At 65.4% G+C, this 23,434-nt stretch overlaps 2 protein-coding genes across 2 annotated transcripts; both read left to right on the forward strand.

Annotated features, from left to right (window-relative positions):
• Positions 1 to 8,905: 8,905 nt before the first annotated feature.
• On the forward strand, positions 8,906 to 15,671 carry DLGAP3 (DLG associated protein 3; the record flags this gene model as incomplete). Its single annotated transcript, XM_082329869.1, has 10 exons — positions 8,906 to 9,925; positions 10,956 to 11,161; positions 11,653 to 11,719; positions 11,839 to 12,073; positions 12,570 to 12,910; positions 13,022 to 13,107; positions 13,798 to 14,222; positions 14,539 to 14,630; positions 14,797 to 14,940; positions 15,453 to 15,671. The coding sequence occupies 10 exons, from the start codon at positions 8,906 to 8,908 to the stop codon at positions 15,669 to 15,671; spliced, it is 2,835 nt and encodes a 944-aa protein (XP_082185995.1).
• A 2,585-nt stretch (positions 15,672 to 18,256) lies between these two features.
• SMIM12 (small integral membrane protein 12) lies at positions 18,257 to 19,600 on the forward strand. The gene is made up of 2 exons (XM_082329907.1): positions 18,257 to 18,298; positions 18,567 to 19,600. Exon 2 carries the CDS (start codon positions 18,584 to 18,586, stop codon positions 18,860 to 18,862), a length of 279 nt encoding a protein of 92 aa, XP_082186033.1. The 5' UTR covers positions 18,257 to 18,298; positions 18,567 to 18,583; the 3' UTR covers positions 18,863 to 19,600.
• Positions 19,601 to 23,434: the final 3,834 nt, after the last annotated feature.

A 23,434-nucleotide genomic window follows, 5' to 3' on the forward strand; every position in this document is an offset into this window, starting at 1 on the left:
CCATGGCTCCGCCAGGGATTTCCACCCTGGAGACCTCCCTGCGCCCTTGCTGACACAGGGCCGGGATTTATTGGCACAAGCGTGCGAGCGGCGGCAGTAGCGCCTTGCCCCTCGATTTTTCACCGCGGTGGGAGCGCTGCGGATTACCGATGCGGTGACGCTGGTTTATTGCTGCCTGAAGTGGATTTATCTGTGCGGTGGGGCCTGGGCTTGCTGCCGGTGTAAATCACCGCAGCGTGGCTGGCACAAGCCCGAGCATGGTGGCTGCCTCCCGCCGGGCCAGGGTGTTCCAGCCTCCCCGGGGGTTTTCGTGGCCGGGCTCCCCGCGGGACCGTGCGCTGCACACCCCAGCTCAGCTGCCCGGCAGCAGGCATGGCCGTCCCTTCTCCGTCTCCCTCTCCTGCCCACTGAAACAAGAATAAAATGGTGATAATGCTGCAGACGTCCTCTGGAAAGGGCTCTGAGGCAGATGAAAAGCCCTACTTAAGAGTGAGGCCATTATTATTAATAACACAGAGTGAGGCTGTAAATTCAGCCGACACAGCTATTACTGGAAATGAACCTGCTCCCGTGACAGATCCAGGGCTGCCCAGGCGTGGGATGGAGATGGGGACAGGGATGGGGACAGGAGAGCGGGGCTGGACGGCCGTGCAGCTGCTGGCTGGGTTGTGCCTGCAGCCATTGGGGCAGCATGGCCGGCGGGGGCAAAACCTCTTGGCAGACACCAGCTCCGTCTGGGCTCGCTAGGACGATTTCTTGGCTTTTTCTGGGAAGGTCGGAGGTGTGAGGGAGGCGACCCGGAGCATGAGTCTCCCCCAGCAGGAAAGGAGGTGGTTGAGGTTTGCAACAAGGCTGAGGCCTGGCTGAAGCTCAGGACAGGGGTGACGCAGGCTGTGAGGAGCGTGGCAGGGGCTGGCGCCAGGGCTGGGCACGGACAGAGGGGTCGCAGTGCCGCAGCCGGCACGGGGCTGGGCTGGGCAGGACCCGCTGTGACCGTCCTGGCGCAGGCTGACTGTACCCATCTGGGGAGCATCCACGGGGATATTACACCTTGGCAAAGGTTACATTAAAATAAAAATAACCCGGTGCCATTTGTCGCCCGGCGCCTGCAGCCAGGTCAGCAAAAGGCGAAGAGCTGCCGCGGCTCCTGCTCTATCGGGCTAAATTCACGTCTGGTATTGCCATCCCGTGAGCGATGCAGCTGGGGCAGCCCTGGGGCTGGTGGGGTGCGGGTACCCGGGATGGCAGAGCTGGGTGTGGGGCCGGGCAGGGGGTCCTCTGGGGGTGTGGGGTGCTGGGGCTGCGGCCATGGGCTCATGGTGCTGCCTGCACCCGGCTCGGGAGCTTCTGCGGGGGAACGAGCTTTGATATAAATACCTTTTTGCTCAGCACACGACCTACTTTCCAGACAATGCCATTAGCCTCCCGACTCCCTCATTCATCTTCCACCGTCCTCCTCCAGCCCGCCCCAGCGCTGCACGCCTGGCCGTGGTGCAGCGAGGCAGGACGGGCGCCTGGCTCAGGGGCACCATGGAGACCCCTGTGCTGGGGCTCAGGGCCAGCCGGCAGCCCCGTCCCCATGGCTGGCGGGGGGCTCTTGCTGCCTGGTCCTTGCCCCTGCTCTGCCCTTGCGGGGGGTGGCCAGGTCCCCTTTGGGGTTTCTGCACCCTGTCTTGGAGGGTGCTCAGCTCCGTCATCCCTTCCCACTACCCCTAGCCCTGTTCCCTGGCACGGTCCGTGCCCTGGCTGGCAAACAGCCTCGTCCAGGGACAGCCTTGTTGGGGACATCCTCATCGGGGCAGGGGTGAGCGCGGTGAAGCCGGCAGCAGCCAAGTGCCGGCTCTGGGCTGGCCCGTGGGCAGCGTGCGGGGGCCAGGGCCCCTCCTGAGCCCCCCCGGAGCATCCCTGGCACTGGGGCCATGCATGTGGTTCATCCGGGGACGATCCCGTGGGAGCTCCCATGTGGCAGCAGAGGCTGTGCGGCACAGTTGGCAGCCGGTGAGCGGCTGGTGGGATTAGGAGCAGGTTGAGCAGAGGGTGCCTGGTCCCACCGGCCCCCGGTGACAGCCCTGGCATCGGTTTTCCCCTGAGAGCTGGAAACGCTTCCCTGGGAGGCAGGGTGGCCCCTGGGCCCGCCGCTTGCACACCTCCACGTGCAGCTGGGGCCGAGCCCCTGCCTCCCCTGCAGCTAAAATTAAATATTCAATTTGTATTGCTGATAAATCCTGTAAATCTCTTTTATCTCTAAGCTCTTGTAGCAGGAATATTGGTGGTGTAATCTCTGTGGGGGCCCGTCCCGCCGCCCTTTGCAGCTCCCCGGCTCGGACCATGCTCCCCTTTCCCCACGTCTTCCTGTGGGACACTTTGGAGGCTGGTGGCGGAGCGGGACCCTGGTGCCCATGGCAGAGCACCCCGCGGCAGAGCACCCCATGGCACCGACCCTGCCTGTGCTGCCCGCTGCAGGGGCGAGGGCGTGTGCTGTCCCAGCGCTGTGCGTGATGGGGATGCCGGTGCCTGGGTGACTGACGTGGTCTCGACAGAGAGTCCCCCATCCCCGCCGTGGCCCCGGCTCGCCAGCTGCGTACCCCGCCTCGCTCTGCCCCCACGCCGGGCCTACGCTAAGAGCATTGTGCAGAATTATGTATTTAAATATTTAGGTTTTCATCAGCTTTGCAAATTAAGCCCATCCATTAACGCGGCAGTTTGGGTACTCCGCTGGTGAGCTGGGCTGTGCCGTGCCCTGCGCTCGCTGTGCCCATCCCAGCCCTGGCTCCGAGGGGCCCTGGGGGTGGGATGCAGCCTGGGAATGGGGCATGGTGGCCCGGAGCATCCCTCCTGGTGCAGAGGCTCTGCTTCCTCGCCATTCCCAAGTCCTGCTTGCTGGAAACCCTGGCCTGTGCGGCCCTGCTGCAGGAAGAGCCATGGGATGGGACGGTGTTGCAAAAGGAACTGGTTGGGATGGGTGTTATTTGAGGTCGGAGCGGAGGGTGCCACATGCCAGGGAAAGCAGGGCGTGGAGAAACGCCAGCGGCAGGTGAGAGCCCTGGCACAGCTGAGCGCCCGGCAGGAGCGGAGCAGGGGATGGAAGGGCCAGCCCGCCCCGGGGCTTGGTGGGGACAAGCAGGGGACGGCCAGAGATCATCACCACTGCTGTGCTCGGCGCTAACGCTGCGCCGCCTCCAGCTCACCAAAGCAGCTTTGGAGTGATCCCCGGCTTAAGTCATTACACTGTGTGGTCGGGGAGATAAGTGGCTTTTTAAGCCCAGGCAGCACGGCCCGTCCTGCCAACGGAGCGGGCTGCGTGTGGGTGGGGAAGGTGAAATGGCACAGCCCAGGGGAGTGGGTGGGGAAAGGGGGTTCATCCAGCACCCATGGCCCCCAGATGGCTTGGAAAGGGTCCTCCAGTGGGGCAGGTCTAACTCCTAGGGGATGCCCGGAGCCCACCGCCCCTGCTTGTCCCTTCCCTTTGCTGCAGGTGAACATTGGGTGCGCTGGTCTCGCGTTGGCTCTCCATCCCGCCGGGCTCCCCAGGGTCACCTGCAAGCGCTGGAGGGGCACCGGGGGAGTGTGCCGGCTGCTGCCAGCCCCAGGCAGCGTGGGCAGATGTTGAGTGCATCCGTGGGAGGGAAGCTGTCCGTGGGCATAACTGGTGATGGGTGCTCATCCGTGCGGTGCAGCGCCCATGAACCCTGTGCCAGCTGGCGTGAGCTGGGGTCCCCTGGGGCCCTGCCTGGCCTGGGGGTCCCTCCAGGGTGGTCTCCCAACTCAGTCGGCTGCGCTCCTGCTGCTCTGTCCATGGGGTCCCACCTCTAGCAACCGGCTCCCCGTGTGCCATGTCCCGGCTCCCGTGGGCAGGATGAGCATCACTGCGGGGCTGAGAGGGCTGGAGGTGCCTGTGGCTTGGGACAGCTCACCCCTGCCAGCCCTGCCTCTGCCTGTGCCCACCCGGGAACGCTGGCGCAGTCCTTTCCCTGGGCCACCTCTTTCCTTCTTGGCCAACTTCTTTGTGGGCTCTGGCCCCCGGCTCTGGCCGCTCCCTGCTTGTACAGGGCTTTTGAAGAAGTGGCTCTTCTGCCAAGATCCAGGTTTGGTCTCTGCGGGGATGGAGCACCAGGCTCCCTTCTCCACTGGCTTTGCCCTGGCAGCCCCAGGGTGCTCCAGCTCCCTCACATGCCCCAGCACAGGAGCGTGGCTCTTGCCCCAGGGGAATCGGCTCCGGGAACCAGGCTGTCCGGGCTGCGTGTGCTGTGCAGGACTGGGGGTCCCACTCCCCTGCGGCTGTTGGCGGCTGGAGGCACCTGCGTTGCGGCGGGGAGTCCCGGTGCTGGCGGCCGTGCCGGGATCCCTGGCAGCTGGGGCGCGTCATGGCCGTATTTCCTCGCTCTGCTCCAGGAGTAATTGCTCAGATGGGGACTTGGGGCAACTCCCATCCCTCTCCCAGCATGGTAATGAGTCAAGAAGACTCAAAGACAAATGGCTCATTAAGAAGCAGTGCTGCATTGCAGGATTTTTCATCCCACCAACCGCTGCATCAGCAGAGGCAGCACCTCTCGCGCTTGCTCTCCCCAGCCCTGGAGAAGGAGCTGTCAGGCAGCCGGTGCCGGTGCCAAAATTAATCATGTGCTTAATAACCTGCCCCTCCCGTCGAACGGCCTGTTCTCAGCCTCCCCGCGCGCCGAGTGGGGCGGCAGCGCTGGGCTCGAGCCCTGGGGCACCGTGGGTTTGGTGCCCGGGAAGCGCCTGCGCTCGGCGAGGGGGGATGTGCCGGGGCAGGGCTGAGCCGGGGGAGATGCCCCGCGGCATTGGGGTGCCAGGGCCCCCCAGCCCAGCTCCATCAGGGCACCAGCCGGCCGTGCTGGGCAGCACGATGCTGCTGGCCCTTCTCGGCGGCCTCAGTAAACACTTCTTGCTCTGCTCACATTTGCAATTCTTCAGCTGGTATTTGTCCTTCATGACTTTTTAAAAATCTCACCTCATCCCTTATTTACAGTGGCGGCCAGTTGGTTCCTGCCCCTGACAACCCTCTCCGGGCAGTGCCCGCCTGCTCCCCGCTTGGTTTCCTTTCCTGAGCAGATTTGATTTCCTGACTGCGTTGAGCACGTTTGCTGTGATCTTTGCACCCTGCTCACTCCCCGGCCCCGGCCCCTGGCCAGCCCTTACCTACCGGGGTGGCGAACCTCTCCTAATGACACTTCCCTGCCTGACACTGCTAACGAACTGTTGGTGATCTGCTTTCAGCTACTTCAACTTTCAAGAAAATAATGACTCGGTGCAGATTTATGTACTAAATTAGGTGATGTCTTACTAAGCCTCCCTTTTTTTTTCCAGGCTGAGTAAATTTTACTAATACAGCCTAATAAACTAACAGAGCAATTAGCAATGAAATAAAATGTTTGCTATCTACAATCCTCCTCGCTTACAATGAGTTGGGAGAAAGTAAATAGATTAAAAGCATGGTGGAAACAACCTGGCGATATTCCATATTTATTTTCTTCTGATGACCGTAGATCAAATTTGCTCAGCTCCTGAGTGGGAAGACCACTTTATTTTTTTTTTTCCAGGCTCCAGCTTGCGCGTGGCGCTGGGCACTCACACTGCGTGTTTGTTCTCTCCTGCTTTCATCCCCAGCCATAAAGATCCCCAGCAGGACCTGCGCTGGCAAAACCTCGCGCTAATTTGCAAAGCAGAATGGGCCGAGCTCGTGCCTCTGCTGGGCCAGCAGCTGGAAAAAATCCCTTTGCTCACGCTGGAAAGCCGGGGTGGCGGGAGGAGGCTTTGTGGAGCATATGGCTGGATCTGGAGCAAATCAAAGCCAATGGCGAGGAGGCCGCTGGGCCAGCTCTGGCGCCCGCTGGCAGGGAATTGCATAAGAGGATGGGGCTGGGGATGGTTTTGGGGCTAAGCTGGGCGAAACACGTGTCCGTGGCTGCGCGGAGCCATCCCCGTCGCTGCCGGTGCAGGCAGCGCTGCCTACGGGGTGGCCTCGGGGGAGGAGGGAAGGCTGACCTGCTAAAAAAATACATGGGGAGTGGGGTCAGGCTGTTTTTGGGGAGGAATACCCTTGCTCTTCCTCCCCGGGCTTCATCCCCCTCGTGTCGCTCCCCCAGAGCCTGCTTCCCCCTGGGAGACCCAGCGCGGAGGAGCCACCACCGGCCGGGGCCATGAGGACAGCATCCCCCTGAGCGCCGGGCGGTAAGTGCCACCGACGGGCTTCGCTGGGACCCCGGCACACGCTGCCCGCGGCGGGGGCTGCTTGGGAAGGGCAGGGGGCCGGGACCCCCTGGGCAACCTTGGCTCTTGGGATTTGACCTGGAAATCTTGGAAAGCCCAGCTTTGCCCTGTGCCAGGGCATTTTGCTGGGAAGCAGAACTGCCTCTGCCAAGTGCCCCTATGGGAAATTAAGTGGGGGGCGCTGAATTTCGGCGTGGCCCGCAGTGCCAGGGGCTATGGGCCCCTTTCCTCCCTGCGCTGACCCTCGCGGCGGGGAGATGCGGTGGGAGCAGACGTCAGAGGGAAGGTGGCGGTGGGGGAATCGCCGGTGGGAGTTTCTCCAGGCTTTGGATGCAATAAAGGCAAGAAGTGAGTTATTTGTAATGGTAATTATGCTCTTCCAGTTTATCCTAGCACATAATTGTGTGGGCGGTAGGTTCCACTGGTGGTAATTACCCTGGTGTTAAATGGCACAAAATTCAGCCGGGCTGGGTTTTTCCCCTCCTTTTTGAGTCTGCGGTTCGGTGGCACAAATCCCCTCCTTCCCGAGGGCTGCGCAGCGCGAGCAGCCTTCAGCGGGATGCAGCTCCGGCCCTCCGCCGCGGCCGTCTGCCCATGAGCCGCGCTCCAGCCGGCTCCCCCTGCCCCGTGTGGCAGCCTCCTGCCTGCGCTGCCCACCCTGGACCGGGGAGAGGAGCGGGCTCGGTGGCTTCTCCTGCCCTCTGTATGTGGCCATCCCCGCCAGGACATGGGGACGGGGACCCTGGGCCACGCTGCCTGTGCTGAGACCCACAGGATCGCTCCCGACCCCTTCCCCATCCCCGGGGGGACTGGCTGGTCCCTGGCCAGGGCACAGGCGCCTGCGTGGCTTTGGTGAACTGGTACTGGCTGGGACATGGCATCTTTCACCATGGCACGTCCCCATCCTCCACCACAGCGTGTCCCCATCCCCTGCCCCATCCCGCTGCTTTGCCGCTGCCTGCGGCTGTGGGAGAGCTGCGGTGCTGCCTCGCCGGCGCGGCGGCGGGGCCCAGCTTTGTTTAATTCCTGCGCCTGCCGAGCACAAAAGCCCGCGGGCTCGTGGTGACGGGCTGCTCAGCTATTTTGACTCCTTCTTCCCGCCGCAGTGGCAATATTTGGATCAGCTGAGAGCTTCCCTCCCCGAGCAGGAGATAATAGCTCAGCCCGCAGAGGCAGAGCCTGGGCTGGGAGCCCGTCTGACTGTCTGTCCATCCCGCTGCCGATTGCTGGCTCAATCCCGGGGCAGGGGAGGCGGCCCTCTCCCACACTGCTGTGCCCGCTCCTCGTAGCAGCTCTCCCAGGAGGGGAGAGGCATTTCTTTTTGTAACAGGCTGCAGCATCCTTTGGTTAAGATGCAGCAATTAGGGAGCCTCGTTAGAGCAGGAGCGAGATTGTGAGGGCAGGGGGGCGAGGCGCAGGACCGAGCCATCCAGCCTTGAAGCTGGGAAGGAAGGCGGCGGTGAAGGCTTATTAGGGCAGACGCATTCCCCGGGCGCTGCCGCGGCCCCGTCTGCTGCTCGCCGCCAACGCGCGCATCGCTGCCCGCCCCCACACTCCTGGGGGGCCTCCAGCCCCTCTCCCCTCCCGGGGCTCCTCGAGGCGCGTGGGCCCTCCCTCCCCACGCATCCCCGGTCCCCTGGTGTCCCTCGTTTCCAGTCTCCCCGTGTCTGATGGACCCCATGTGCCACAGGGACCGTCCCATGGTCACCTCTCCCTGCAGCCAGTCTCAGAGACGGGCTGCTCACAGCACCCTGCCCAAATATGATAACAAGAGCATTAACGATGCCTGTTAATTAGCTGAGCTACACTGGAGAATAAGTAATTTCCTCATTTACAGTCATACCAAAGGCAGAGCCTTTGAGGGACTGTCAGGAAGACAAATCTCCATGGGTGCACGCAGCTCCGACGTCCCAGCAGCCGTCGTGGGGCTCAGCCTGGCTTGATGCCATCCATCCTCCTGCTTCTGCGCTGGGGATGCCCCACATGCAGCATAGCCATCTCCGCTCCCTGGCCCTCCATCCGTGGGGGCTCGCAGGGCCGTGGGGGCCGGCGGGGCAGCCGGTCGTGGGTCTACACCCGCAGTCGGGCACTGTGGCCGGGGCTGTGTGGGTAGGATGGGCTGGATGGAGACATCAGAGCGCGGCCCCCCCGCGCCCCGCGGCAGCTCATTAACGGCTCTGTGAATCGCAACGGCTGAAAAACTCAGCCAGAACCGTTTCCCTAATGGAGAAACACTTCATAATATTTGGTGTCTGAGAAGAAAACAAGTTTCTGATGATGGCAGCATGTCCTCCCTTGCCGTCTGCAGACCCCGCGCTGCCTGCATTGCTGCCGGTGGTGCCTTCTCCTTCCCGCTCCCCACTTGGTGCTGCCCCCTCCAAGCAGCCGAGCCGGGGTGACCCCGGGTGCCCGGCCCCGGCACCGTGCCCCCCTCACCCCATGGACAGCCGGGTTTCTGGCACTCCAGCCCGGCTTCACAGGGGCTCAGCCGGGGCTGGATCCTGCCCTGGGAGCTTCCCAGCCCACTCAGTTGGTTCCCGCGGGACAGCCCCAACTTTTCACTGGCGGTGGGGTGTGGAGGGGAGCATGACACTGTGCCTGTCACTGTCCCTGCAGATGAGCCCGCAGGGACAACCCTGCAAGATGCCGAGGCTACGGGGTGGGTGCTGACACCATGAAGGGCTACCATGGGGAGTGTAGCCAGGTACAACCCTCCTCCGGCCACCGCTGCCGCTGCATCCCAGAGGACTGCGAGCATCCTGCCAACTACGTCCAGCACGGCCCCGAGGGCCGGCCACCGTACCTCCTCAGTCCCAGCGAGCCGTGTTCTCTGGAGCATCCTTACTGCCCGGTGCGGAGCCCTGGCGCGGCCAGCGAGTGCCCGGGCGGGCCCCTGAGCGAGCCGCCCTCCACCAGCGCCAGCAGCACCTTCCCAAGGATGCACCACGCGCAGCAGCCCTACGACTCCTGCGACGAATGCATGGCGACCGCCCACCCCGCCAGCAAGATCAACCGCCTGCCCCCCACGCTGCTGGACCAGTTCGAGAAGCAGCTGCCGCTGCACCACGACGGCTTCCACACGCTGCAGTACCCACGGGCCGGCGGCGCCGAGCCCCGCAGCGAGAGCCCCAGCCGCATCCGCCACCTCGTCCACTCCGTCCAGAAGCTCTTCGCCAAGTCCCACTCCCTGGAGGCGCCGACCAAGCGGGACTACAACGGTGCCAAGATGGACGGCCGCGGGGACGGCTACCACCACCACCACCATCACCACCACCATCACCACCACCAGTCCCGCCACGGCAAGCGCAGCAAGAGCAAGGACCGCAAGGTGGACTCCCGGCACCGGTCCAAGATGATGGGCTGGTGGAGCTCCGATGACAACCTGGACAGCGACAGCAGCTACATGGTGTCTGGCCGGCACGCCGCCGACCAGGGCACCCAGTACTGTGTGGACGCTCCCGAAAGTGCCTTCAGAGACTTGACCTTGAAGAGTCTAAAGGGCGGCGGGGAAGGAAAATGCCTGGCCTGTGCCGGCATGTCCATGTCTCTGGATGGCCAGACGCTCAAGAGGAGCGCCTGGCACACCATGACCGTCAGCCAGGCCCGCGAAGCCTACCCCAGCGCTGGCGGCACCGAGAAGTCCTTGATGCTTCAGGAAGCAAAGGCCAAAGACCGAGCGTACCAGTACCTGCAGGTGAGGGGCCAGGCAGGGTGAGGGGCTGCCGCCAAGGGACCGCAGCCAGCGATGCCATGGGGCGAGCCGGGGCTGGGACCCTCCATGCCAGCAGCCCAGGGTGCTGTGGGGATGCTCCAGCTCTGCTCCATGTCCCCAGCGCCTGCGCCCTGTCCCCCGGGGTCCCACGCTGGTCCCTGCTGTCCCCTCGCCAGCAGTGCAAAACCCCATCTGCCGCCTCCTGCCCCGTGCCCGCTGGATTTGGGGTCAGACCGGCTCTGGCAGTTTGGGGCTGCCGGTGGCCCCACGCCTGCTCCCTCTCCGCGGCTTTTATCCCGCTTGCGCCTGGCTGGGTGCCACTGCCTGCCTCGTCACCGGGCTCCCTTCTAGGTCACCCCCCTTCCAATTAAAAACTAATTAACTCTTCTCTCCCTTTCCCGGGGGAAGGAGACAGGGACCGGCAATGCTGTGCTGGCTGGGGGTGGGGGGCGGCCAGGGCCCCTCTCTGCCAGCAGCGGGGGCATCACGGCAGGGTGCTGTCCCCACCGCCCTCCCTGTGGGGCCTGGGGGACACCGTCCCCCTGCCACAGCCCGGTAAGGACCCCGTGGTGTTGGCGTCAGCGGTGCGTGGCGGGACTGGCGGCCGCTACGTCAGCCGGGTGGCTGTGCTGGCATGGGTGGGATTTGGCCCAGCCGTGCCTGCCAGGGGGGCTGCGAGGTGGGAGCGGCTGTGCTGCCCCGCATTTTGGGAACAGCCCTGCACGGGGCATGGGGAGCCGTGGCTGTTAGGAGGGATCAGCTCTCCTGGATTCAGGGGCTTTCCCAGGGGGTCAGAGCCCCCAGGGTCTGTCCCTGCAGCTCTGGGGTGCTGTGGGGAGGGCAGGGGACCCATGCCAGCACACGCACCAGCCTTGGGCCGTGCACACATGCTGGATTTGGGCCATGCATGCACGCCAGGCTCGGGCTGGCATGTGCCATGCGGCAGGCACGGGGCTTGGCTCTGCGTCCCGACTTGGCCACTGTGTCCTCCCACGCTTGCCTCCTGCCCCAGGTGCCACAGGACGAGTGGAGAGGGTACCCAGCGGTGGGCAAGGACGGGGAGATCCCCTGCCGGCGGATGCGCAGCGGCAGCTACATCAAGGCCATGGGTGATGAGGACAGCGCCGACTCGGATGCCAGCGCCAAAGTATCGCCCAGGGCGGCCACGCGGCGAGACAGCTACCGCCGCTCCTCCAGCGCCGACCAGGCCAGGACCAAGTAAGGGCTGTCGCCTCCCGGCCCTGTCTCAGCACCGGGGGCGGCAGCGGGGCTGCGGGCTGGGGCTCCCCGGGAGCGGTAGCTGCCCTTGGCGGGCACCGGGGGGGACGTGGCTGCGCTGGGCTTCGGGGTGGGACCCGCTGCTGCAGCTGTGAGCAAAGGCTGGGGAGGAAAAGCACGTTCAAAAGGAGATGACTGGGATGTGACCCAGTCCTGGTGGGTGACAGGCTGGCTCCTCGTCCCCAGCCCTGCTGTGTACCCCCCTGGTGGCCCCGCACCGCTGGGGGACAGGTCCGTACCCCCAGGACAGCCTTTCGGCGCAGTTAGGAGCAGGGATGGCAGTGGCGGCCAGCGGGACCATCGCTGCAGCTGCGTTTCCAAATGCTCTGCTTGAATGTGTTGCTTTTGGTGCGATCCCTTTTATTCCCACTGTCTCTCATTAGGTTTGCAAGTAGGCACTATTCTGATTCATATATCTGTAACTGTCCCAGCTGCTGCACGCCACCGCGAATGCTCCCACGGGGACAGGGCTACGGGCGTTCCTTCACCACCGGCCAGGTAGGGTCCCATGTCACGGGCAGGTTGGGGCAGGGGGGGCGGCGGATGCTCCTCTGAGCATCTCCTGCCCCGCTCGGTCCCAGCTGGCCGCCCCCAGCCTCACTCGCCACTCTCCCCAGATCAACGACGAGCTCAACCACCAGTTCGAGGCCGTCTGCGAGTCGGTTTTTGGCGAGGTGGAGTCGCAGGCTGTGGAGGCGCTGGACCTGCCCGGCTGCTTCCGCATGCGGAGCCACAGCTACCTGCGGGCCATCCAGGCGGGCTGCTCCCAGGACGACGACTGCCTCTCGCTCTTCTCCATGTCGGCCCCCGCCGGGCCGCCCATCACCAGCAGCATCCTGAAGCCCAGCACCTGTGAGTCCCGGGGGGTGGTGGGGGCTCGGCCATGCGAGGGACCCCCGCGTCTCCCCATCTGCTCGCCCGGGCACCTGCCAAGGGCTGCTGCTGCCCCCCCTCCTGCCCCTGGCCCCGTGCACAGGGCATGAGCATCCTGCTCAGGGCATGAGCATCCCGATCAGGGGGCTGCTCTGTGCCCCCAGCACCCATCTGCCATTCCCTCCTTCCCTCCGTTTCTTTCTCCATCTCTGCCCCTTGCTGGGTGCTGCAGCAACTTGGCCACCCTGGGTCTGGGGGTCGTTTCTGATCCTTTTCTGGGGATAAACCAGCCAAACAGCCCCTCTGAGCTCCAGCCCGGATCTCAGCCGGCCGAGGTGCAAACCCTGGGGGACCACGAGCCCCGTGCTGTGGGAGGGGGTGGGCACTGTTCCCCCGGGGCCCCCATTTGCGGCGGGAAATGAGCAAGTATCTGTGTTTTCACGCGCCTTTTCATCCTGCGCCTCTCCCACAACAGCCTTCAGTTACAGAAAAGCTCCACCTCCCATCCCTCCAGGAACCAAAGCCAAACCCCTCATCTCCGTCACGGCGCAGAGCAGCACCGAGTCCACCCATGAGAGCTACCTGCCCGGCGAGGTCGCCCGCAGCCCCGCCTGGTCCAAAGACGCCGCGGCCCGTTGCAACTCAGCCGAGAGCCTGGAGAGCTCCAAGGTGACGGCCGTGGCCCTCAACCTGCCTCCGGTCCAGCCCCGCTCTGCTCCCAAGCCCTCCACGCTCATCATCAAGGCCATCCCTGGCCGGGAGGAGCTGAGGAGCTTGGCTCGGCAACGGAAGTGGCGACCCTCCATCGGCGTCCAGGTGGGCTTCGCGCCTCCCTGCGGTCCGCTGTCTGAGCGGTGTGGGTGATGCTGAGCCCCCGCGCTGCATCTTGGGGCCACTCTCCAGCGCTCTCCTTCTGCCCCTCGGCAGGTCGAGGCCATCTCCGACTCGGACACGGAGAGCCGGAGCCAGAGGGAGTTCCACTCCATCGGGGTGCAGGTGGAGGAGGACAAAAGGTACTGGGCTGGGCTGAGACCTGCCACGCTCGCTGCACTGGGGGATTGGGTCCGCCTGGGGCTCCCTGAGCTGCTCTGCAGCATCTTTTTCCTCTCTCCTCCAGCTGAGACCCCCCAGAGCTCAGCACCATCCCTGTCCTGGGCCAGCTGCCCACACCTGGGGCAGGATCTGGCCTTCCCTTTGCTCTCGCACCTTGCTGCTGCAAAGGGACTGCCCGTGGAAGGGGCTTCCCTGCTCCCACCCTGTACTCGGGTCTCCTTCGCTGGGGCTCAGCCCTGGGGTTTGAACCCAGCCCAGGTGCAGATAAAACCTTTGGGCTTTTCTGCAACAACACATGATGTTTTGGCTGGGGTGGGCGCACTGTGTGCCGGGACCTGCACAGCCCGCAGGAAGGGAGCTCCAGCAACGTGCCCACGCAGCCCCGGTGCATGCTCCTCTCCATCCTCGGTCCATCGCTGGTAGCCATGGAAACGGGCTAAGAGCAGAGGAGATGAGAGACCGGCTGGTTGCGGCTGCTCAGGGCTGTCCCTGTGGCCCCGAATGCTTAGGGGTCCAGACTGGCGTCCCCAGCCCCATCCTGCCTGCGGGCCACCCCTCGCCCTGCCTGTGATGGCGCCCAGCAAGGGGATGGGGCAGCAGGGCTGTCCTCGCTGGCCGTGAGGGTCCCCATGCGCTCTTGCTCTCTCTAGGCGAGCGCGCTTCAAGCGCTCCAACAGCGTGACAGCGGGCGTGCAGGCAGACCTGGAGCTGGAGGGCTTTGCCGGCCTGGCCGTGGCCACCGAGGACAAAGCCCTGCAGTTTGGGCGCCCCTTCCAGCGGCACTCCTCGGAGCCCGAGTCTGGCCGGCAGTACGCGGTGTACAAGACGGTGCACACGCAGGGGCAGTGGGCATACCGGGAGGACTACCAGCTGCAGTACGACACGGTGGAGGTGCCCCGGCGGGATGCCTGGATGGAGCGGGGCTCCCGCAGCCTCCCCGACTCCGGCCGCGCCTCCCCCTGCCACCGCGATGGGGAATGGTTCATCAAACTGCTGCAGGCAGAGGTGGAGAAGATGGAGGGCTGGTGCCAGCAGATGGAGAGGGAGGCTGAGGACTACGACCTGCCGGAGGAGAGTGAGTCGGGGGGATTTGTGGGGTCAGCAGGGACTGGGGGTCCCATGGGTCTGGGGGGCACAGCCACAGTCCTGTAGTGCTTCCACCTTGGGACCACCTTGGAGCATCTCCCCTGCCAAGGCTAAAGGGGTTGGGTGAGGGCAAGAAACACTGGGAAACCCTCTGGGACTAGCGGGGTCCAGAGGTGGGAGGAGACCTCATGCAGGTTGGGGGATCCGAGCTGTCCTGCTGCCCCCGAGGGGGTGCAGGTCCCCGCCGTGCAGGGGAGAGGCTCCGTGCCCCGTGGGAGCGCTGACCGTCTGCTTTCCCCCCCCAGTCCTGGAGAAGATCCGGAGCGCCGTGGGCAGCGCCCAGCTCCTCATGTCCCAGAAGGTGCAGCAGTTTTACCGCCTCTGCCAGCAGAACATGGTGAGTGCCAGGCAGCGGTGCCACGGGGTCAGCCACGGTGGGCAGGGAGTTTCATACCCTTAACCGGTGGAAAAGGGACTTTGTGGGGGTGGGATGGCCGTGTGGCCAGCAGAGCCAATGTCCCACAGGTGGACGTGGCTGACACTCTGTCCCTCTGTCCCTGCAGGATCCCAACGCATTCCCTGTGCCCACCTTCCAAGACCTGGCCGGCTTCTGGGACCTCCTGCAGCTCTCCATCGAGGACGTCAGCATGAAGTTCGCGGAGCTCCAGCAGCTCAAGGCCAATGGGTGGAAGATCGTGGAGCCCAAGGTAAGGGCAAGGCTCTGCTGCTGGCACTTGTCCCCTGTCACCTCTCTGTCCCTCCTCCCCAAGCACTTCTGTGCCCAAACCGCTGCTGCTGGGCTGTCGGCGGTGACTGCTTTTAGCAAACACTTGAAAAATAAAGATCTGGGAAAAATGAGGCTAAAGAAGGGGCTGTTCCCCTGCCGCAGTCTCACAGGCGGCTTGCTGGGTGTTTCTGGTCAGCGCTGCCTGCAAAGGGCCGGGCAGGGTCTCGGCGCAGGCAGGGGCAGCACGCTGTGGGCACCTTCATGCCCATGCAGACAGACAAAGGGATGCTCAGCCCTGCCTCGCAACTCGGTGTCGTGCAGGAAGGGTGTGGGGCTGTCTCGCCGTGGCTTTGGCTTTGCCACCCGCGGCAGCGCCATGCACAGAAGTGCACGTGTCCCGCACGCCCACTGGCTGTGCCGAGCCCACCGGGATGCCCATTCCCTGGAGGTCCTGGCCCCGTGCCTGCCCTGAAGCCCCCGTTGTCTGTGCAGGAGGAGAAGAAGGTGCCTCCCCCGATACCAAAGAAGCCGCCGCGCTCCAAAGTGCACCCGGTGAAGGAGCGCTCCCTGGACTCGGTGGACCGGCAGCGGCAGGAGGCCCGCAAGCGGCTCCTGGCAGCCAAGCGAGCTGCCTCCTTCCGCCAGAGCTCGGCCACCGAGAGTGCGGACAGCATCGAGATCTACATCCCCGAGGCGCAGACCCGGCTGTGACCGCAGCCTCCGCTTTTCTACCCGGACTGGACGGCGTGGCCGTAGCTCACTGTGATGGGGGGCCGCAGGGACACCCTGGGGCAGCTCTTGGCCCCACTCACAGCTTCTCTCTTTTCTATCTTAGACCTTTCGTGGATCCGACGGCGGGTGAACGCAAGCCCGGTTCTGCCCCGTCCCGTTGCCCCCCCTGCCCGCATGCCCCTGCCAGCCTCTCCCGGGGTCCGGGGCTCTCCCTCTCTCTACCCTCCCTGGGGCCGTGTCCCAGCTCTCTGTCCCCTTCCCACCTCCCCAGCCCTTCTGCACCCCCCCCAGCCTGCATCCCAACCGAAAGAGAGGTGACCCTCAGCCCCCGGCCCTGCCGGGCTGGAGGGGAGGGGGCTGCAGGCAGGCCCCCCGCCTCTCTGTACTCAGTGCAATCCCCCAGTGCGCGGCAGGGACGGGCCCCCAGCCCCTGCCCGGCCGGAGCCCCCCCAGCCCCGTTCCCCGGCCCTGCCGGCACAAGGCTTTGGGACGCGGCGGGGACAAGGGGCTCCCCCGCGCTGCCCCCGCCTGCCTCTGGCTCAGGTGCCATGGGGGACCCAGGGCTCCTTCCCCTATATACCTATATAAATATAACCTGAGGAATAAACCAGAAACTACACGTGACCAGCGCTGTGTTCTGGCTGGTGGGACGGACCAGAGCAGCAGAAACCCCCAGTCACGGTGAGCCGCCCCGCTCTTCCCTTGCACGGAGCATCGCGATGCGCTTCTCCCCATCCCGCTCAGCCCTCCTTCCCCATCAGTCTGTCCCTCCGTCCATCTGTCCTTCCCTCCTGCCAGCCTGGAGTCTGGGAGCACCTCTGCAGCATGGCACTAGCCGGGGACGGTGGATACGGTCCCCCCCATGCCTTGCCACCGGTGGGAGCCGCTTCCCTGGTGTGCGAGCGAGGCGGTAGTGGTGGGGAGACCTGCCCGCAGCCCCTTTGCACCCACAGTGCCAGGGACCACAGCGGCTCTGCCCCGGGCCGGGCTCGGTGCCAGTAGGTGGGATGGGAGCGTGGACATGGCTGGCAGCTGTCCCTTGAGTGCGGGGCTGCTAGAGATCACCCCGGGGGGTCACCCCTTCTCCCTGAGCTCCCAGGGCCCTGTGGGGATGGGACACCCCAGGACGGGGCTGTTGTGCACCTGGTGTCCCGCGGGGCCAAGGGACACCCCGGGATGCTGCTGCTCCCAGTTTCCCCGTCGCTGCGCACAGACCCGGGAGCAGGGTGGGGGTCCCCAAAGGTCCCCTCTAGGGCAGAGCAGTGTGGCGGGGCAGGAGGCTGCATCTACCCTGTCCCTGTTCCCATCCCTGGTCCCTCTCCAAGCATCTTGTCCCCCCCGGTGTCCCTTTTGGTGGCAGAAGGGGGGAGGACCCCATCCCTGTCCCCCACCCTGCCACGCCAGCAGCATCACCAGCCACCCCCCAGGCAGGGCCAGTGGGTGCTGGGGTAGCTCCCGAAATCCAGGGCCAAACGTTGCCCAGGGCCCTCGGGCAGGGCAGCGGGGTCAGAGGCAGCTGGGGGGACCCAGCTCGTGCCCCCCATGTAGCAGGGGGGGCCGGGGCCGAGCAGGGGGTCCCTTGCCAGGGTCCCTCGCCGGGGGTCCCTCGCCCCGGGGGTCTGTTGGTGCTAAACACCTCCGGGACGGCAGTGCCCGCTCACCACCCAAAGCCCTTTCCCACCCCGCTCCCCCCCGCACCCCAGGTTTAGGGACGTGCCTGGGAAGGGCCCCCCGGCCCCCGCCCCGGCCAGCGCCGTGCAGTGACCGTGACACGTGGCTCCCTTTTTATTGTAACGAACCGCCGCAATTAATAAAGACGACTTTGGTTACTCCGGGCCAGCGGCCACCTCCCCGTGGGGACGCGGCTGGCGTTGGGCTCGCCTTTCCCCTGTCTGCCGCCCCTTCGTGTCCGTGGGACAGGGGGTGTCCATGGGGTGGGAGAGGGAGTGTCCGTGGGTGGGAGAGGGGCTCTCGCTGGGGCAGGAGCGGATCTCGCTGTGGGGTAGTTGAGGGGGGTGTCTTCAGGTCTCCCTGTGGGTCTCTCCCCGTGGATTTCCCGTGGGTCTCTTCCCGTGGGTCTCCCCATGGCTCTTTCCCTGTGGATCTCCCCGTGGGTCTCCCTGTGGATGTCTCCCTGTGGGTGTCCCCGTGGGTCTCCCTGTGGGCGCCTGCATGGCTCTCCCCACGGCTCTGTCCCTACGAGTCTCTCCCCGTGGCTGTCCCCGTGGGTCTCCCCGTGGGTGTCTCCCCGTGACTCTCCCAGGGGTCTCGCCCCGTGGGTCTCCCCGTGGGTGTCTCCCCGTGACTCTCCCAGGGGTCTCGCCCCGTGGGTCTCCCCGTGGGTGTCTCCCCGTGACTCTCCCAGGGGTCTCGCCCCGTGGGTCTCCCCGTGGGTGTTTCCCCGTGTCTCTCTCCCCGTGGGTCCCCCCGCGGGGCGGCCCCAGCCCGGGCCGCTCCTCCAGCGCCGCCGATCCCGCGCTGTCCGCCAGGGGGCAGCACCGCCCCGCCGGGCCGCGGGGGCGCCTCTCTCGGCCGCGCTCCCGCCCGCCGCCGCTGACCGGAAGGGGCGGAACGGCGGCGGCGGCGGCGGCGGCGGCCGGGCCCAGGTGAGCGGGGCCGCCCGGGGCTCGCTCCGGCTCCGGCTCCGGCTGCGGCTCCGGCTGCGGCTCCGGCTGCGGGGGAGCCCTGCGGGGGGCCGGGCGGGGGTCCCGGCGCGGCCTAGGCGCGTCCTGATTCCCTGGGGTTCAGTGCTGAGGCCCCGCTGCGGCCCGCCCGCTGCGGCCTTGCCCGCCGGAGCCTCGCCTGGGCGCTGCCAGCCCGCAGGCCTCGGGGGCCGGGCCCGGCTTGTGACCACCGCCTTTCGCCCCCTGCCAGGCGCAGCCCCCGGCGCCATGTGGTCCGTGCTCTGGGCCGCCGTGCGCTCCAAGGCCCCGTACGTCACCTTCCCGGTGGCCTTCGTGGTGGGGCTGGTGGGCTACCACCTGGAGTGGTTCCTCCGCGGCGACCCCCCGCCCACGGCCGAGGAGGAGAAGAGCATCTCGGAGCAGCGGGAGGATCGCAAGCTGCAGGAGATCGCGGGCAAGGACCTGACCAAGGTGGTGAGCCTGAAGGACAAGCTGGAGTTCGCCCCTCGGGCCGTGCTGAACAGGAATCGCGCAGAAAAGAGTTAATAAAGTTTTTTGGGCAGATGTGGTGCCCTGGAGCGACTGTCCCCGGGGCTGGGGCTGGCTGCCGGAGGGCTGTGTGCCTGGGGACTCCCCTGTCACCTGCACGTCTTCCACCAGCCTCCCTCCTGCAGCGGGCCGTGCCTGGGCAATACGCGGTGCCCACTGCTGCTCGGCACCCTCCCGGGGCCCTCCGCAGGGTCAGGGTTTGCCCACCCCACAGCTGCACTCCAGACGCAGCACCCAGACCTCCTCTGTGGCAGAGCGGGCGGGGAGCCATGCTTTGGAGGTGGGCCGTGTCTGAAACTCATCGGCTGTCGGTCTGTCCTGGCCCCTGAGCCACGAAACCCTCTCGGCCTGGTTCCAGCCACGTCTCTTTAGGTTTGGTTTCTTCCATGGCATGAAGATAGAAGAAACTTGGACCTGAGTGACATGGTGTCGGGGTCAGGCTAACCGCCTGTGGCAGGAGGACCTGCCATCCTGCGTACAGCTCTCCCGTGGCTCTTTGCGATCCCCGACCACAGCACCACGCTACCACGTTACACCCACGGGAGCCTGAGCAGCGGTGGAGATCTCTGGGGAACCCCTCTCTGCGTCATCCCCAGGCTTCGCAGCGAGGAAGGGGGAGGTGGAAGTCCTGGCCCTGCTTCTGTCATGGAGCTCCGAGCGTGGCGGTGGCTTTGGGCTGGCCTGTAGAGAATGGGGAGATCTCTGCCCTGTACGGGAACAGCCAGAATAAACTTCTGTCAGTCCTTAGGCCTCTGTGTCTTCTGCGTCAGCACCTGGCCCTAACCCTGGCTCAGAGTGTGTGCCTGCTCCCGGTGTTTTCAAGAAGCGACCCTTCTACAATGGGAGAAATGCCAGTGTTGTCCCTGGCCGGGCACCGACCTCGGGGCCTGGCAACAGGGTGGCGGGCAGGAAGGAGGGGGAGGCACCGAAATCCCTGCCCGTGCTGCGGTTGTGCCTCCCTCCCAGCTCCCCCAGCCACGTCATCTGCTTCCCTTCGACCTCCTTATCTAGACAAGAAGGGCTGTGGCCGCGCTGGGTGGGGTCCCAGGGGACGGGGGGGACGGGGGGGTCCTGCTGGCCTGCTGAGCAGGGCGGCGTGTGGCGGGAGAGGCTGGCCGGTGTCCCCTCCAGCCTCGGGCATCACTGGCACAGGAGGACCAAACCCCGGCAAGAGCGGCCTGAGCAGGGCCAGCTGGTAACCGTGCCGCCATGCTCTGCCGGCAGCGTGCCGGGGCCGTAGCCGGGGTTATCGCTGCCTCCCGGCTTGTTTTTTCCCCTGGTGCCTGAGCGAGGCCTCGCTGCTGCCCCGGCCCGGCCTTCCCCTCCCGGGGACGATAAATCTGTCGTGTCTGCTGCGAAGCCCTGAGGTCAGCAGCCAGTTCAGCATTTCACATCATTGCGTCCCGCTTCCTCGGGGCCAGCTCCTGCCCCGCTGACAGCTTTACTGCCGGCGCTGCCCAGCTGTGTTTACCTTCCAACCTGCTGTCCTTGGGCTGGATCGCTGCCCTCCGGCCGGGCTCACGGCCCGGCACTGCCAGGAACTCACAGGTCTTTGCCGTCGCGGTGCGCAAGGGCAGCCGAGGCTGGGTTGGAAGGTGCTGGAGGAGTCTAGGCGCGATGCAAAGGCTGTCCCAGCGCTGCCCCACTGCCGCCTCCTGCACTAGGGCTCACAGCACCTCTCCTGCCGCTGCCCTGGTCCCCCTGGCAGGCTGGCACTGTCCCCTGCGCTGGCCCCTGCCCTTGGCCTCTTGCTTTCCCAGCCTGGCTGCAGGGCGATGCTGGGTGATGGCTATTGCCTATTGTGTGCCAGGGTGGGAAAGGTCCCGTCCCTTCCCCCAGCTGGGACCAGCCGAACCCAGCTCGGAAACGTCTTCCGAAATGCCTTTGTTCACCCTGTGACGGAGCAGCTCCCTTGGCTGTTTATAGCCCATTGATCTGCCTGTTCCCAGGGCCGGCCGGGCACAATCGGGCTTTGTCGGGGCCTCGCTGCCTTGTTTCCTCCCCTGGGCCCACGCGGTGTCCGGCGGGGGGGCTGCTCCGGCCCTCGGGAAGGGCTGAGCCCCGACAGTGGCTGTGCGGGCACCGATGGCACCTGGCCGGGCAGCCCCTGCCCTGCTCCTGCCACAGCTGCCTTGCTGGTCCCGCCGCGTTTCCAGCTGCTTTCCGTGTGTCTGGGGATTCCCGTCCGTCCCCATGGCAGACGCCGGCATTGCTGCGGGGCCGTGGTTCCCTGCAGGCACTGGGGCAGGGGTGAAGCCACTTCCAAGAGACTGGTTGCCTTTCTCCTAAACCCTCAGTGTCGTAAACCCACCCTTCCTCCCATTGAATCCCAACAATGTGCTGCCTGGAAAGCGCCGGCTGGACAAGAATAGGAGCCGGCAAGGACTCGGGGCTGGGTGCGCAGCCACGGTGGCTCACGAAGAGCAAGAGGAAGCTTTGTTGAATAAACCATTACGGCAAAAGACTGGCTTCCCGAGCCTACACACAACTGCTCAAGCACAAGTCCTTGTTCTGGTCTAGCACATTTGTAATCCAGCTGTTCCCAGCACAGCCCAGCCGGATGCTGCAGCGGGAGCGTGGCAAGGAGCCGTGCCAGCAGCGCATCCGGGGCTGTACAAGGGGGAGCCTGTCCCCAGGCAGGGAGTCCCACGCCTGGCCTGGAGGCTGATGCTTTGCAGGAGAGCAAAATGGGCTTGCCTGGCTTTGGGGAAGTCCCTGCGGCCGGGGCTGGCTGCAGCTGCACTGTGCCACAGAGCAGGGATCGAATCTGGCAGCTGCGGAAGTGCTACCTGTCCCTGCCCAGCCCGCGGTGGCCGTGCCCCAGGCTCGGTGGGGAGCGAGCCAGCTGCTGTGCTCTTGGCACGGCTCTGCTGCCTTGCTGCTTCTTTCCTGCCGGCTCCGAGGGCGGCTGCAGCTCCCGGGCTGACCCTCTGCCCTGCCTGGGCCTGGGTTTGCTCCCGGGGGAGTCCATTGCCAACAGCTTGTGAGAGGAGCAGGTGGCGGATTCCGGATGCAGGGAGCGAGCCGGAGCCGTGGTGGGGCCAGGCTGCGCCCCAGCTGCTGTGCAGGCAGGGGTGGGGGAGGGCCCACCGGCTGCTCGGCACGGCTCGGCACAGCTCGGCACACCTGGATGGCCGCAGCGGATGTCCGGTTAGCTCAGAGCAGGGATGCACCGGCTGTGTGGGGCTGGGGATGCTGTGTCCCTGTGCTGGCACAAGCGCTGCTCAGAGCCATCGGTCCTTTCCTCAAGGCCCGGAGCAATGATGCTTTGGGACAGAGAGGAGCAGTGTGGGGTGCTGGAGGGGGGGACCTGGGGCCCACACTCCTGTGTGTCCCATCCTGGAGCAACGCAGTCACCCCAGGGCGCCCAGGACATGCATGCACCCGGGCTGTGCTGGAGAGCAAATGGCGTGTCCCCCCGGTGTGTCCCCCGCAGCCCCTGGGGACGCCCGCTCCCTGCCCCAGCCAGCCAAGGCTGTTTTCCCAGGCTCTAGTTTTGCCCTTTCCCCAAGCGCAGCCGAGTCCTTTCCCAGCCGCCTCATCTCGCCTCTTCCTCCCATGGCCCCATGGCGCAGGTCTGCCCTGCTGGGCCCGATGGCTCCTTTCTGCAGCCGGCAAAAGCCCTGAAATGCTGTGAGAGAGGAGCAGCTCTGCTCTACACTGAGACACATCCCTGAGCCCTGGCCAGGGACAGCTACACTGGGACACATTCTCTTCCCACTCGGCATCGCCTCTACTTGCAACCCCAGCTCAGGGCTGAATCCCCACACCCAGCACCCCAGGGCCACCGTGGCTCCTTGCTTTTAAGCAACATCGACCTCCCCACGCCAAGAAAACCCCCCAGCTATGCGGGCAGCGGCCTCTGCCCTCCTGGTGCTACACCGAGACGATGCCCTGAGTCACTGGCAGGGGCAGGACCCAAACTGGGGTGGGCGTGGGGTGCCGAGCGCTGCGGTCCCATTGCCTCCACGCAAGGAAGCGGCCGGAGGGGAGCGACAATGTCAGGATGCGGGAAGTCGTCGGGGCTATTGAGCGCGTTTCCTCCCGCCCACGGTTCTCACACGGGGCCACATTGTCTGCCATGCCCGCGCGTGGAGGGCTAAATATAACCTCGCGCCGCAGACAGGCCGGGGAGGAAGGGAGCTGTTTGGAGCTTGCTTTTTCTTCATTGTGCACTGTTGGCAGTGGCGCTGATAAGGGCAGGATTGTACTGGGTTTGGTGTTGCCTTGCTGGTGGGTGCTGCAGGCAGGGGTGCCGGGGCTCAGAGTCCGTGCCTGGCCCAGGAGGATGCTCCTGCCTGCGCCTGCTCCTGCAAAGGGGCTGCGGGAAGTGGGGGGCTGTGGGCAGAGCCCTGGGCACGGACGGGACCCCAGCGGGATGAGGGGACCATGCAGTGGCCCTGGCTGGCATCCCCCTGCCCAGCCCTCTACTCTTCCTCCTCTCTCAGCTGCGATTTGGCTCTTGCCATGGCTCTTCCTGCTAGCGCGTCGGATTTAGACACTTGCTATTTTCTGTACACTGGGAAGACTTAAAAATACACTCCTTGGTTCTCAGCCAGCGCCTTGGGC

This window comes from Platalea leucorodia (assembly GCF_965183815.1).
Source record: "Platalea leucorodia genome assembly, chromosome: 18".
In the NCBI taxonomy this organism is placed as follows: Eukaryota; Metazoa; Chordata; class Aves; order Pelecaniformes; family Threskiornithidae; genus Platalea; species Platalea leucorodia.